Consider the following 15,388-nt stretch of genomic DNA (forward strand, 5'->3'; position numbering starts at 1 on the left):
CAGAGACACAGGGAGATGATGTTCCAACAGTCCACATTTATTGACGAGGGTTTGGTAAGATGTTACAGCCAAGTGAGCAGATCTTGAACACTGTCATGACAGAGAAGCTCCCTGGTGTGGGTGGGGATGGCAGATTTAACCTGTGCGCAGTGATTACCTCACTACGCACAGGTGCAGCCACTCCTGTTCCTGGGTCCAATTAGTCTGGCCAATTATCTAATTCTTAACCAATTATCCAATTGGCCAGGTCTAATTAGCTTGACCCAGGACAGGTGTGGCTGCTTAAACCAGCCATCCCCACACCACACAGTCATATTATGTATTTCTTTTTCTGCATGTTGTGTTTGAACAGGCTTATCGTCAAGGTCCTCAGTTTTATTCAAAATGTGTGCTTCATGCACATAGACGTATTCAGCTATCACCCTCACTATCCAGTGAAACCCCCCTCCCTCCACTAGTCTTCAGCCACCAACAATAAAATCTGTTTCACATGAAAGGGTTTCACACGTTTTTTTTTTTGTTTTTTTTTAACCTGTCCTGGAACAGGTTACACATTATATGGCAAGCCATATAAAAGACAGCCAAAAGGATCCTTCTCATCTCTTCACACAGCCAGGAACCAGACACAGCTTCAGGTAAAGAGTCCTTTATTTGCCATATGGTTTACGTTTGTAACACCTTGCCAAGTATAAAACTGTAAAAAGAACATAAGGCAATTATGAAGGCAGTATGCTCCAGGTGGCGGTCTCCCGTGATTTTAAAATTACATTCATGAAATTGCATTTTGGCTTTAATACCTGAAAACTTCATCCTTAAAGGAGCAATGAGGGTGCATTCTAAAGCTTTGTGGCAACATAAATGTATATCATGAGGACTGTTATTGCAATCTAAGAATTAGTTGGTTATTGAAGCTGCATTGTTTGAATATGCATCACATTTCTGTCCTTGAGTGTGGAGAAACACCTTATTGCTGTTTCCTCAGTAGATTTGGTCGGGTGTAGTAAATTCCATATATGTTGAATTAAAACACACTCAACACTGAAAGCAAGGATCAATTTAAATCAAAGTGCTTTAGTACAGAGACTGTAGGAGCACAATGACAGTATGTGCGGATGGACAGGGGATCCCCGGCATACCGCAATGAACTCAACATAACAAAGAAACTGCACACTTTTTATCGGGAATGTATCTTTTAGGTTCTGTGCTTGCATGCCTCACGTACACTTATCCTGCAAAAAAACATTTCCCAGCAATTACGTCTTCGTCATAATTAACACAAATACACTTTTCTCTCAGCAACCTTGACATTTCAGTTTGCTAGCAAAACTAAGATAAGACACAGGGCCCAATTATTTTTCAGCATGAGAGAGAGAAAGTAGGAAAAGGGGGGCACCTCCTGTACATGGAACCAGTCTGAATGGTAACAGAATTGCATGGAGTATCTCAAAGCACATGTAATTATCTCATGCTTGAGATTTAAGCATTTTAATAAACAGCATGTTCTCCTCACACAAAGGTAAGAATTTGGGAGTTAGTCATTACACATGAAAACTGTTAAAAGAATACATATTAATCAGATTAACCTACAGGGTCCAAGTTAAACTACGCGGTCGTTCCCTGCACTTGGAACGGTACTTCCCTCTAGGGTTTTCAACACACTTGTTCCTTGTTATGGTTATACATTTTGTTGTACGTCGCTCTGGATAAGAGCATCTGCCAGATGCCTGTAATGTAATGTAACATATTTAATCACTTATGTTATATGAATATATAATGTAAAACCATAATTAAACAGCATATTCTTCCACAAGAGTCAATGACTTTCCTGAAACTTTGAGGATGGATGTTTTGACTATAATTTTATGTATTTGGATTCTACCTGTTTTCTGTTACCTGCTTTTGTTTCTTTCTTTGCTCCCAAATTAAGAATGAAGATAATCGGTGCTTTCCTGCTGATCCTGGCATTTGTGGAGCTGTCCACAGGATCCCTGTTTATTGGCGCCTTCAACATCAGATCATTTGGTGATAAAAAAGCATCAAATGCCACCTTGGTTGATATTATAGTCAAAGTGAGCGAGCCAAATCTTGAGCGCTAAAATCAAATTTTAAAGGACTTTAAAGGCCAAATCCAGGGCTTTTGCAGTTCAGGAAATGATGGACACTTGTGCATGGACATTATATTTCATAACATGAAAAAGTTGCACTCGCCTTAAACTTCACATTTTAAGCATTTACCATTACCAATATTTCAGCATTACATACCTTCAACAGGTTAACTGTAATTATTTAATAGACTGTACAGTTTAACTTGAGTGCCCAACATCCTTTTATTTTTCAATTTGGGTAAGCAGCATTAGACAGCTTTAAACTTGGGCATGCATTCCGTCCCACACTGGCCACACTCCTTTACATAAAATGTTATGGTTTTCTGGGTCCTACACTACTACACTGCCTGGCCAAAAAAAAAAGTGGCCATTTGGATTTTTTTGGACAGTGCCCACTGTACAAGCCTCTGGAGGCAGTGTTATGATCTGGGGTTGCTTCAATTGGTCAGGTCTAGGCTCAGCAACGTTATGCGGCAATAAAATTAAGTCAGCTGAGTACCTGAATGTACTGAATGACCAGGTTATCCCATCAATTGATTTTTTCTTCCCTGACGGCACGGGCATATTCCAGGACGACAATGCCAAGATTCATCGGGCTCAAATTGTGAAAGAGTGGTTCTGGGAGCATGAGGAATCATTTTCACACATGAATTGGCCACCACAGAGTCCTGACTTTAACCCCATTGAAAGTCTTTGGGATGTTCTGGAGAAGACTTTACGGAGTGGTTCGACTCTCCTGTCGTCAATACAAGATAATGCAATTCAGGACGGAAATAAAATGTTGCATAAGGTTGTCGTAACAATGCCATGGCGAATGCGCCCCGTAATCAAAGCTAAAGGCGGTCCAACAAAATATTAGAGTGTGCAACTTTTTTCTGGCCAGGCTGCGTATTTTTCCAATGGTGTATCTGCAACAGAATGGCACACGAAACCTGCTCTTTTTAATCTTACTGTGCAGCATGGCTGTACGTACCCATCCCGGAGGGTGGCTGTTTTAGAAATGTTATACCAAAACTGAAATGCAACCTTAATTTTATCATTATTTTTATTTTATTTTTATGACCACTTCTGTTACCACTGCACCACCAGTTCAGTCAAATGTCTGCACTATGCCACTCTTGTTTTTGATCCACTTTTTGCTATACTGTAGGTTTCTATAGTCTAATATCAATAGGAAAGCAATAAGTACATTGTGAGGGTCACTGAAGCTCTACTGAATTTGAGTGCAGTTTTTTTCCTCCAACAGATAGTCCACATGTATGATATTTTATTGATTCAGGAGGTCAGAGACAGTGATCTGTCTGCCACCAAGAAACTGATGCAGAACGTCAATGGGTAAGAACCAATTTCACCATGGAAACAAATAAATCACAGCAATTTTTTGTCACTTTATATAAGGTCTATCAAAAAATTATTCAATTACATGATTTACTAGACAAGAGACAAATGAGAGAAGAGGCAAGTGAACATGTAAGAGACAACTCATGACAACTAATGGCATTGTGAGGCATGCAGCTCAGCTTGAATTGAAATTTATTTTAATGTCCATGTTCTATCCATGTGGCTTTAGATTTTAAAAATAAAATAAATGTAAACACTTTTTTATCCAGGGGATCATCACCTCACAAATACAAGTATATAGTCAGTGAACCACTTGGGAGAAATACCTACCAGGAGAGGTACCTTTATCTCTACAGGTAAAATTATATGTAAATTCCTTCTCCAAATATATGAAAAGCTACTTTCAATGTTTTATGTGTACACAGAGGAACCCTATTCAAGGTTATTGGTTGCAAAATGGTTCAATCTAGGGGCTTTCACACTTTCCATACTTGTAACAATTCCCATGATTCCCCAAAATAGAGAGGATTCGGTGTCTGTGGTCAAGAACTTCACATATGATGATGGAGCCGAGGCCTCTGGAACTGATACCTTCAACAGGGAGCCCTTTGTGGTGATGTTTTCATCTCCCCATACACGTGCGTGAAGTTTCTCAGTAGTGACATCATCTCCTGCTACTAGTCGACGTGAAAGTAGCAACATTTATGCCTTTATGCGTCAGTAGAAATGACCATTTCCGTTACGCTCATAACAATTATAATTGCAAATTGGTCTGTGAAATCAGTTTTTTTTTAAATAAACTTGCATTTTTGTGTGATCACCTTTTCAGGTGTCCCCGAATTCGCCCTGGTCCCTCAGCACACTTCTCCAGATGATGCGGTGAAGGAAATCGATGCCCTATACGATGTCGTTGTTGACATCAGAGCTCGATGGAATACCGACGTGAGTACACCAGATACAAAAAACAAAATGCGAGAAACAAGTATAGCTATTCAACCCACCGCTGTTCACCGTTTGGAAGACAGCCCAATAAACACTGTAAGAAAGGGCCTTTCAGGGCGCTATTGGGTGACTCTTACAGCTGTTGGCCTGAATTCGGACAGTGCCAGTGCCCATCTCCGGAAGCCTAACAGGACACAAGAGATTTATGAAAATGGGACGAACGTGTCTCTTCCACAAAACTTTAGGCTGCAAATTCTTATTTAGTTCTGTTGTCTCGTCCACCACAGCAACCCCTACTGGTCAACTGGGTGCCCCGGGGCCTCAAATTGTGGACAGCGGTGTGAAAAGACCATAGGCCGTATGGAAAAGACACAGGCGCTTATCTTGACGTCAGTTGGAAAGAGAGCCCGTGCTTGTGTGCACTCTACTGAGCAGGACTGGTGAACATGACTGGGCCTTAAAAGAAACCTTTAAGACAACATGAAATATGCTATAACTACAGAAATATGCTTTCTGAGCAAAGCAAGTAGCACCTCTCATTTAACAAAGCGCAATGGCAGTTGTATGCGCATCCCATCACTGCTTAGCCTTGTAGTGGAACAGGGTGCAGAGTGGAGAAGCAGGGGCTAGTTCGACGTAAACTGAATTCATGTTGTCACATTCTTTCAGTTGATACAAATATTCATAAATTCATGGGACTAGAAAAAATTTCATTAAAAAATTGTTTCTCAAAGTAAAGGGCAATGAGCTATATTTAATGTTTCTACATATTACAGTTCCCAGCCTGTCATCATGGGTGATTCATACCTACTTTACGCCAGAGATAAATGTTATTCAAAGCTCAGAATCTCTTCCATGTCCTTTTCACAGAGCACTTATGAAATATACCGATTAAAATGTTTCTCCTCCATTTTCCCTTTCCCAGAACATCATTCTTTTGGGAGATTTTAATGCCGGATGCAACTACGTGGCTGGCTCTGACTGGCAGCAGATCCGGTTGTACACGGATAAGAGCTTTCACTGGCTGATCCCAGACAGTGCGGACACCACCGTTTCACACACAAACTGCCCTTACGATCGGTGAGAAAAACAACGATAGATCCATTATTCCCACCAATACCTTCCCGGCGTTTGTTGCTCTCATGCTCACCCGTCTGGCGTTTTCTCCAAAACAGGATCGTGGCCACCACGACCATGATGGAAGCGGTGGTTCCTCATTCTGCCTCGGTCTACGACTACATGACCTCGCTAAAGCTTAAACTCGACATGGTGAGTCCACATACCATGCAGCCATTTAATTAGAGTATCAATATGGGATCAGTAATCACAATGACCACAACACCAAGGACATGTAAATCAGTCATGTATGCACAGGCTATTTATGTAAATCTGTGTTGGGTCACATCACCTGTACCAGCTGAGGACGTAATGTAGAACTGTAGTCCTTTAAGGACTATGTTAAAATCCTGCTCGCAGGCCGCTGGTACAAAAGTATTGGCAGGGCTGGACTTCCACTTGCTTTACCCTTACTGGTCTCTTCTCCACCCAGGCTCTAGCAGTCAGTGATCATTTCGCTGTTGAGGTCCAGCTCTTCGGCCCTTAGGTGCGCCCTGCTTCCCGAGACAACCTCCTGCCATTTATCTGCACAGGCAATGACCAGATCAACGGAAAAGAACACATCCAATTACATTCAGAAACGTGGTTTTTGCAGATATCAAATAAAGTTTGAAAAAGACCATGCCAGTCATTTTTGTGTAATACTAGAAAACTAGTTTCTCTAAAAGAAAAGCCAAAACACTTTTTCCAAGTTCCCATTTCATTGTTTACACTATTTCAGCAATGTTTTCCCACTGCTTTCCCCTTTTGAAAGCGTGCTAGTTTCCCGGATACCACATAAGAGGCTACATACATTATCTGAGTAATAACCCAGGAGGTAGTGTGTCAGTGGGAGAAAATAATTCACTGTCCATGTCAAAATATTTTTGTTTTTTTTACTTGCAAACAGTGAGAATCCAAACAAAACATCTCTATAACGTGACCTTCAGAGAGAACGAAGGCGTTTCGGTTCATTAGTACAAAAGTGAGTGAGAGCTTTTCCTTCCTAAAAGGAAACGGCCATTTTCACAGTAAAAGCAGATACCAGAATGAAAGTTTAACAGACAGGCCAGGAGCCGCTCGCACTGCACCGGTGGCAGCAGCAACCATATCATCATCATCACCACAATCTCCATTGCCTCTTCACACCCTAGTCTCACGGCTTCCTCTTCCTCAGACTCTCCATGTACATTCGGAGAGACTTCTGGATGGAGTCCCTGGTGATGAAGCTGACAAAGTTGTTGATATCAGACTCCCTGTTGGAGACCATCTTGTCGATGGTCGGCTTCCTCATCATGGACTTGGTGATCTGACGGGCATGGTCTAGGGGGAAAAAAAAAATACAGACCGGGAGACTACGTTGAGAAAAGTCAAAATCGGAGTCTCACAATGGCTTTTATTTATTTGAGTGCATAATTTATCTGGAAAAGCCTTTTATAGGTTAAAGACAAGTTAGTCCATTCACAAATATGCTCTTCTATTTGATATGCAAATGTACAGTCAAACTGCAGTCCTGACAATTTTCTGCAAAAAATGAAATGGTGCTTTCCCAATTTTTCCACCACTTTCGCTTTATCCCAACAAATTTACCCCATTCTTCTTTTCTCCCTTAATTTAGAACTTCCAACCATAACTGAGGCCCATCCCATCCCATGACTTCTCTAAACAGTAGTATGCATGTCCTCCCTATAGGTCCCAAACCACACTTTAAGAGCCACTGAACTATGTCATAAAAATTGAGAGTCTCAACCTGGGATAGCAAACCACTTGGCCATGGTCTCCATGGCAGTGCTCACGACCTGGTCCTCCGGCACCAGCTGGTCCACCAGGCCGATTCGCAAAGCATCCGGGGCGCTATACAGGAGTCCCAGCTGCAGTGCCAGCTCCGTGGTCCGGTGTCCCACTGTGTTCGCCATTGTGTCCTTAAACCTGCAAAGACGCGCAGAAAAAGGTCCAAAAGTCCTCATATTTGTGTGTGCTGCAGTTTATTCCATTTTGGTAAGGTGAGAAACCGATTGCTTTTCATTACACACTGACAAGCCATGGTTTTCCAACAGAGGTTCCCAAACCTTTTCTTCTTGAGGCCTCCTAAAATAGAGGGGTCAGACCCCAGGCCTGGGCTGCAGGGTTTACTTTTTGGTGCGTTTCAGCACTTCAGTGAGCAATCTAAGTCAATGATTGGTTCAAAAGTCAATTGGATCAAAAGTCCACATACCTGGTTTCCAAGGCATAAGATGACTGCCAGTTTGACAGGAAACCACAAAAACCTGCAGATACTGTAGCCCTCCAGGACTGGAATTTGACACCTTTATCCAATCACCCACATCAAGCTGCAATGCAGTGGCAACTTAACACACGAGTACATTGATGTTTATCTAAAAAGAAACATATCTATGGATCTGACACATAAATTAAGAAAAACATACTGTATGTAAGAAATTCCAATGAGTTAGCAAGAACATGTTCACTAGTAAAATTTCATGTGATGATAATATACAATTTATGAATTTGCAATGTCTGTGTCCATTTTCTCCACCCCTATCATGCCGCATTTACACAGGTGTTCGTATCGGTGTTTGTGTCAAAAGGAATTAAGATGCTTGAGACTGGCGGTGCTTCATCAGAACACTGCAGCCTTCTCACCAGAAGGGCGCCACGATTCCCAGCTGGGTTTCGTTGAGCCCGATGCCGTAGCGGGGGTTTTCAGCCATTATCCTGTAGTCACACGCTAAAGCCATCAGGCAGCCCCCCGCCGGACTGGAGCCCTGAATGGATGGAGGGATTAAAGAAAAAAAAATTTTCATCAAGAGAGTAGGCAAACTCATTCATTGCCTTTGCATATGTTTTTTTGAACGCCTGATCATAATTATTCGGTGCTCAATGGCACCGTGTCATCTACTCAGGAGAGCACAGACAAGCATGCGCTCTCCTGGAAGGCACGTGATGCCAGCAGCTGTTTGTTATCACACAGTTTGTGAGCCGGGCTTATGCAGATGTGAGTCCGAGGAAGACCTTTGGGTGCAGCTGAACAGTTGCACTCGTTAGAACCGGAGTTGGGTGAGGGGGCGGGGGGTTCTGGTGCACAACGCAACACTGTAATCCTGGCTCACTGAAACCCGCCCGTGTTTGGTTTACTTGACACTTAAGCAAACTGCACTACCGGCCACAGTCATCACGAGCACGGTTTGTATGTGACACCAGACAATGAGGCCTAGAACAGTTTAACAGGACCATAGGGACTCGCACTCACGTTTACAGCAGCTATTGTCACCATGTTGGAGCCGTACAGCTTCAGCCACATCTCCTGAACAGCCTTCCAGAACTCTCCGCAGTGTTCCGGACTCTTGCCGTACATCTCCAGGATGTCCAGGCCCGCAGAGAAGATCTTTGGCAGGGCCTGCAGCACATCACATGAAAGTGACAGAACTTCAACGTAAAAAGGAGGACATTTCCACATGCAAAACGCAACATTTCGGGAGGGAAGAAGATGGAATCTGCTCAGGTGAGCCAAGGTGAACCCAGGTGACTCACAGAGGTGATGACCAAGCCCCTGCAGCTCTTGTCCAGCTCCAGTTTCTCCATGTTGATGGCAAACTCAGTCAAGAAGTCTAGACTGAGACTGTTCACCGGGGGACTCTGTAACCTCATCACTGCGATCCCTGCATCACAAAAACGCTCCGGTCACAACACACATTAGTGAACTCCAACAACTAATTAAAATTTATAGCAAGTAGTGTTCTATTGTTGTATGATGTACTTTCCTGGAGTCAACCTACATTTCAGAATACCTTAGACTAGCTTTAGATAGTAGCCATGACCTTTAACTTAGTTACTATTATCAGATATGGCCCATTGCCTGCATGTTAGATTCCCACTGACATGACTGTCCCAAGGTCATGTCACACTACAGACGGGCGGTGACTTTTACCAGTGCTGCCGTCTAGGTCCACTTTAATTTTTGTGCCAGACGACGAATGCCTCTGGTTTGACATGAGGTAGGGCAAGGCGGTGCGACTGATCCCATTTCGACCGTGGACAGACGTCGGGACAACAAACGGCGCCAGTCTCCCTGTGAAAGCATTAAGGTGGCATTAACATCAGCGGTTTCACCTGGGTAGTTATGTGCTATAGCTGCCTAGCCAATGCTGCAGAACAATTTGTTTGCTAGCTGTATCATCCACGTCCTTGTGTACTGTTTTAGTACAAACTATTAATTACAGCTTGTTTGATAGCAATCTAAAAGTTAGCTAGTATCACAAGCCGCTGATGTGTTCATGTGGTTAGAGCGCAACTTTCCCCAATTGTTAGCCAGCTCGCAACCTTTGCACGACGTGTTAACACGTATTAGCAGAATTGCAAGGTCTAGCTAGTACAGCCTAACGTTATTATTCCTGCCACGCTTTTAAGATGGCTAAATGAATAAAGTTAGCTGGAGTTACCGTAGTTATACAACTTAGCTAGCCAGCTACTTTACCTACCAACACCATTTTAATGCACTTTCTCCGCTAACTTGCCAGGTTTTCCGGAAATAGCGTTTTGCTAGAAACAAGCAAGTTAGCTCATCTCTAGCTCGATACCAACTTATTTCTATCGTCCTACACCTAGGCCCACGTTTTTAGATTATAACTAGCTAGCTCAACAGCAAGCCTACAAGCCAAGCGTGACTCTACAGTATGGAGCTGCAGTATATTAGTCAAACATTACATAGCGTTGGATAGCAAGCTAGCAGTTGGAACTAATGCAAATGTTAACTAATGTAATGAACGGTCAGCTAGCCACCGATTTCAACTAGCTATGACCTTTGTCCCAGTTTCCATTCAGGTAAAGCAATTCGCGAATAAAGATCGAAATTCGATAGCAAGACAATATATAGGCAGCGCATACTATAGCTAAGTGCCCACAGCGTATTTATTGTCTTACTGTTAGGACAGTGATAATTGCAATAATGCATTTTACGAACCCAAGAGACCGTACTTTGCAGACTGTCTTAGTGCAGTTGCCATTTCCCTCGGACGAAGCTGACCCTGTCAACTGGGCGTGCGCTTACGTGCTCCTACCACAAGCAAAGAGGCGTGCTTTCATTTTTTTATCATGATGTTTTCACACCTGATTGGTTCACTTAACCTTGTTCTTGCCGTGGGATGAATGGGAAACAAAACCTACAAAGTTATGGGACAGAGTTTTGAAGTGCGAGTGTCCTATATATGATAAATATCCCATTCGTCTCAAGATTTGGAAAAATATTGCCCCATGGGGTAGTTCAGAAAGTAGTGTTACTGGATTTAAAACAAAACACAACTAATGGCTTGATTTCTTTAATTTCTGTTTTACACAACCTTATAGAGTATAACCACATATGTTTTTACAGCTATTGGCCATAGCTGATGCCATAGCTTCTTCATTCGCCATGCAAAAGCATAAAATCATATTTTGTCCCCACTGAACAAAATAAAAGTGTAGGCCAGAATAGGTTCCAAGCTGGTTAATGATGATAGATTACTGGTCCAAGCTGGGAAATGCTGGTTTTATGCTGGTCAAGCTGGTAGATGAGCTTGATCATGCTGGTAATGAGAATAGATATGCAGGTAAACTGATGGTCATGCTGGTTGAACAGCTGGTTCCAGCATAACTGGCCTATTCTTTTTTTCAGCAGGGATGTGTATGTTAGGAGCAACTGTTCTGTGCTGGGGAATAAAGTACTGACAACTCCAAAAACATACCCCAACTCGCTCTTGCATTAGAGGAAGGTGGGTTAAAGTCAGCCAGGGTTCATCAACTTACTGCTGTTTAGGCACCCCCTGACTCCAAACCAGCAGCTCACAGATTACATCATCCTATGAGAGAAATACACCGATCCTCTATATAACCCTAGCTTTCCCAAGTAGCACGAGTGGACTGTAGTGGTGAAAACAGTTACTGGCTGATGGGTGAGTGTATGAGAGAGCATTGCTTGCTTCAGCTGCAAGTTCTCTCTGCACTGCAAGTTGCCCAGCATTGGAGTAAAACCGTAGCGCAGTGGTCTCCAACCCTCGTCCCGGAGAGCTACAGAGTCTGCTGGTTTTTGTTTTCACCTGAAAATCAGCACCCGTTTGTGTGTAATCAACTGCTCTAATTGATTCATGAAGTGTAGAGTCACTACGAAAACCAGCAGACCCTGTAGCTCTCCAGGACCACTGCCGGAGACCACTGCCATAGTGCAATCACCAAATCCAGATGGAAAGAAAAAGGGCGAACCATCCCCAATCCAAAATAAAATTGGTGGAGCAAATTATGGCCTCCAGACCAAAAATAAAACAAAAATAAACCCAAAATAAACTATGCCATTGTTTCCAGTCATTGCTTCCATCACTTTGAATGTTAACTGGTTCTGCAGGCAATTGGTGAGGTTTCCAGTCTTCCCTCAATGCATAAAGCTGCATTAATGACAATCTTTTGCCAATGGTTTTTGGTATCACTCAATAAGAAAGTATATTTGTTTTTTAAAAAAGTTATAAAAAATTGGCTCAGATAGCTGAACCTAACAACACACAGAAACTACTCCAAATAAATGGGACTTGAAACGGAGAAGTTGGTTTTGTGTGGCTCATGTCAAAGGCAAAGTTCAAGTGGATTCTGCTTCAGAGCTCTAATCTGCAACGGTTGCCAGGTATGCTGATGGTGAAGTGAGACACCGGTGGGGAGGGGGGTTCGGCAGTAAGACTTCAAAGAAACAGAGACTGATCAAATCCCGACTTTATTAAAAGATACACATAAATGTCAATAATAATATTGAAAGGAGCGATAATCATTCAATGGTTTTTGTGCAAATCCAAGTCTAACACAGAATATTGACCACTTTATCATACTTTGGACTTTAAAAACAGAGGGGAAAAAACACTTGAAGTGATTCATCTTCAGACAAACGTTTAATTTGCGCAGTTTATCAGGGTTTTTGAAAAAACATTACATTTATAGTAAACTTCTTAAAAAAAGGAATTCCTCATATTCATGCAGGACACAAGACAATATCACCAACATTCTAATTTTCTGACTTATTCTGAATGACATTTAGATGTATATCAACACTGACAATATTTATCCTTTTAAAAAATAAAAATGTAGTTTGAACATCAGAACAGACTGAATGCAAACTTCTATTTTTCTATTTTTTGTACATCTAATTCTACGGTAATCAAAATGAAAATTGCAACAAAAAGGAATCAACATTTTATTTGCACAACACTGCAAAAATCTTCACCTGCTGTTTTGTTTAAATCATTTCAGCTTTTCCACATCCATTGTTAAAATGAAGATGCCACAGGAATTTACTATTGAGCATACTAAAGAGACTCCCATACACTTCCTTTAGTAGCCTCAAATATCTGCAAAATATTTTGCTTATGCATGCATATCTTACATTTCTCAAAGGCATTCTTCCATATTTTGTAAGCGTCAACAAAACAAATATCATAGAGCATTCTGACTATTATTTGGTATATTACACATTCAGTGTTAAACAAAAAATGCATTTCAGTGCAGATTATACCTGGAATATGATGTGTCTGTTAATCAAAATAGTGAGATTTAAAATACTTTCTTGAGTAAATGACTACCATAGCATAGCCTTGGCAAATGAAAACAAAACCCTGGATAATGTGTCAAGTGGATAAATCACCACGAATAAGTACAACGACCATTTAAACTGTTTGTGGTGCATCTCTATTCTGTACAATTCCTCTTTATTTCAAGACTTGTTTTTATTTATTTTTTTTCTTGCTTCTTTCCGTTTTTCTTCATCTATAAATGTTTTTATTTTTGGGGAACTAAAAAAAAAAAAAGGTAACTTGAGCGCAGGACATTGGAATCTGGAGATGCAGAAAACCAGAGGAGGATGAGGATGGTAACACCATGGAGCAAGCCATCAGCAAAGCTTTTTTCCTCACTGGGGGGAGCATCTACACTGAGAGAGCTTTACAATATTAAATTATTTTCACAATTCTATACTAAGGACCTGGGAGCGACTCCTGCACTAACCTAGTTTCATCCGTTTTTATTACGATTTCTCATCCGGTGCCCGGTAGGCTGGGCTTATCTTCGCTTCCTTTGACGTGGGCTTCATTAGATTATGTTCATACTGTAGGTCACATGCCAGAAGGCTTTCTAACTCATTTCTTCTCTGTATTCAAAGCATGCAGTAAGCGGGACACAGACAGTGCTTCAAGTAAAGGAGTCTAAATCAGTGCTGGGAACATGTACGGTATGGAATGTTTTGGTCACAGATTATGGGTTTGAAAGGGCCATCTTGATTTTTCTCTTTGTGCAACTCCCACAATCGTCTCTGATTGGCCTAGACACATCAAAAAGGGTCTACTACATACAAGTGCAAGGATTTCAACTATTTAAGAAAACATTTTACACAATTTCACTGGCTTTTGAACTGATTCTCCTCTCTGTCACTACTCTGCATGTCCATCCAAACTACACTCACTGTCCCAACCCCACCCACTGCCCCACCCACTTCCCCAACTTAGGCCCAGATTAATACACTTATCACCTGCGTGTGCTTTTTTTTTTTTTTTCTTTTTTCTGCACGGCTCTAGACACAACCCAACCTCCTCCTTGTACATTTGTTTTTATTTTTTGGATATGCGTGTCATAGTCACGCACGGTGGTGGGGGCTGGGGGGTGGGTGTGCCTGCCTGAAGGGGGCGGAGCCTGCCCTACTCATCCCAGTCCTTCTTGATCTGCAGGTTCCACTCCCAGGACAGGTGGTCGGTCTTGTCATCATCGGTGAAGTGGGACTTGATGTGGTACCCGCCCCGCACCAGCATGCCCTTAGGGGCCTCCTCCAAGGGGGTCATGAACTCGTGCTCTTCCACCCGTGGCCCGTAGCTGCCCACCATGTACACTGCCTTATCCACTGTGGGGGAACCAATGGGGGGGGGGTGGTCAGTGTCTGTGCACACTTAGCATGGCCAAAATGTTCGCTCAGTACAAAAACTGGAAATGGCTTTATAAAAAAATAAAAATAAAATTTTTCTCCCTTATATTACAAAACATACCATCATTTCATATATTAATCCTTTACAACCAATTTTACCCACAATATTTGAATCTTTCACTCCTAGTTTGGAATGCCCAATGATATTTTAAAGCCAAGCCTAATGACTGAATCCTGCATACTCAGAACTCAGACAATCAGGGTTTCCTCAGATTACAGCTGGGAAAAATCCAGGATAAAACGCTCAGTTTGGGGCCGAATAAAATGTGAATATTGACATGACAACAGCAGCATCAATAAGAGAAAATGAAAAAGGAGAAAGGTAGAAAAATCTAACTGTTCAATACTGACAGGTAATAACTATCTGCCATAACCCTATACCTATCAAGGAGTGAGTCAATTAATTACTTGACTTGCAACAAAATAAAACACATAAATGATACACGAGTGTTTGGGTTGAAACAACGTTAATTCTGCGGTTTGGTACAATGGCTGAATTATCGCAGTAATATTACATGTCATTAATATAGTATCAACTGACCACCAATTCTTGACATTGGGGACTTTTTATTTACAAATGTCCTATATTTCCTGTATTTTCTCATCTATATTTAATAAGCTAGGTTCCCTAGTGATCAAGTAGTGGCCATGTAACATTCACATGCATTGCCCATGCATGCATAAATATGCACTGTGTAGCAGTGCAGCAAATTGGTTAGGGAACTGGGCTTGCAAATTCAAGGTTGTGGGTTCATTACATTACATTACAGGCATTTAGCAGACGCTCCTATCCAGAGCGACTTACACAGCTTTTACATAGCATTTTTACATTGTACCCATTTATACAGCTGGATATATACTGAAGCAATTTCGGTTAAGTACCTTGCTCAAGGGTACAACAGCAGTGTCCTACCCGGGAATCGAA

The 15,388-nt window shown here is 41.8% G+C and overlaps 3 protein-coding genes across 6 annotated transcripts in view; 1 reads left to right on the top strand and 2 right to left on the bottom strand.

Moving 5' to 3' along the window:
- Positions 1-369: 369 nt before the first annotated feature.
- On the top strand, positions 370-6,123 carry dnase1 (deoxyribonuclease I). The gene is made up of 9 exons (XM_064315184.1): positions 370-635; positions 1,928-2,069; positions 3,352-3,440; positions 3,716-3,802; positions 3,969-4,084; positions 4,276-4,388; positions 5,314-5,468; positions 5,564-5,657; positions 5,938-6,123. Exons 1-9 carry the CDS (start codon positions 559-561, stop codon positions 5,989-5,991), a joined length of 927 nt encoding a protein of 308 aa, XP_064171254.1. The 5' UTR covers positions 370-558; the 3' UTR covers positions 5,992-6,123.
- A 244-nt stretch (positions 6,124-6,367) lies between these two features.
- Positions 6,368-10,598, bottom strand: eci1 (enoyl-CoA delta isomerase 1). 2 transcript variants are annotated; one of them, XM_064315182.1, is made up of 7 exons: positions 10,444-10,598; positions 9,412-9,552; positions 9,015-9,142; positions 8,734-8,880; positions 8,127-8,248; positions 7,234-7,412; positions 6,368-6,806 (listed from the first exon to the last, which is right to left on the bottom strand). In XM_064315182.1, exons 1-7 carry the CDS (start codon positions 10,484-10,486, stop codon positions 6,640-6,642), a joined length of 927 nt encoding a protein of 308 aa, XP_064171252.1. In that variant the 5' UTR covers positions 10,487-10,598; the 3' UTR covers positions 6,368-6,639. The 2 variants fall into 2 exon arrangements, with proteins under 2 accessions (XP_064171252.1, XP_064171253.1); XM_064315183.1 differs by having other exon boundaries at positions 10,458-10,550.
- A 1,601-nt stretch (positions 10,599-12,199) lies between these two features.
- Positions 12,200-15,388, bottom strand: part of arhgdig (Rho GDP dissociation inhibitor (GDI) gamma) — a 38,530-nt gene continuing 35,341 nt past the window's right edge. For all 3 annotated transcript variants that reach the window (XM_064316549.1, XM_064316550.1, XM_064316548.1), the window contains exon 6: positions 12,200-14,382. In XM_064316549.1, the coding sequence (XP_064172619.1) occupies positions 14,183-14,382 (200 nt within the window). In that variant the 3' untranslated portion in view covers positions 12,200-14,182. The remainder of the gene's footprint in view (positions 14,383-15,388) is intronic.

The sequence above is a fragment of the Anguilla rostrata genome, chromosome 17, assembly GCF_018555375.3.
Source record: "Anguilla rostrata isolate EN2019 chromosome 17, ASM1855537v3, whole genome shotgun sequence".
Lineage (NCBI taxonomy): Eukaryota > Metazoa > Chordata > Actinopteri > Anguilliformes > Anguillidae > Anguilla > Anguilla rostrata.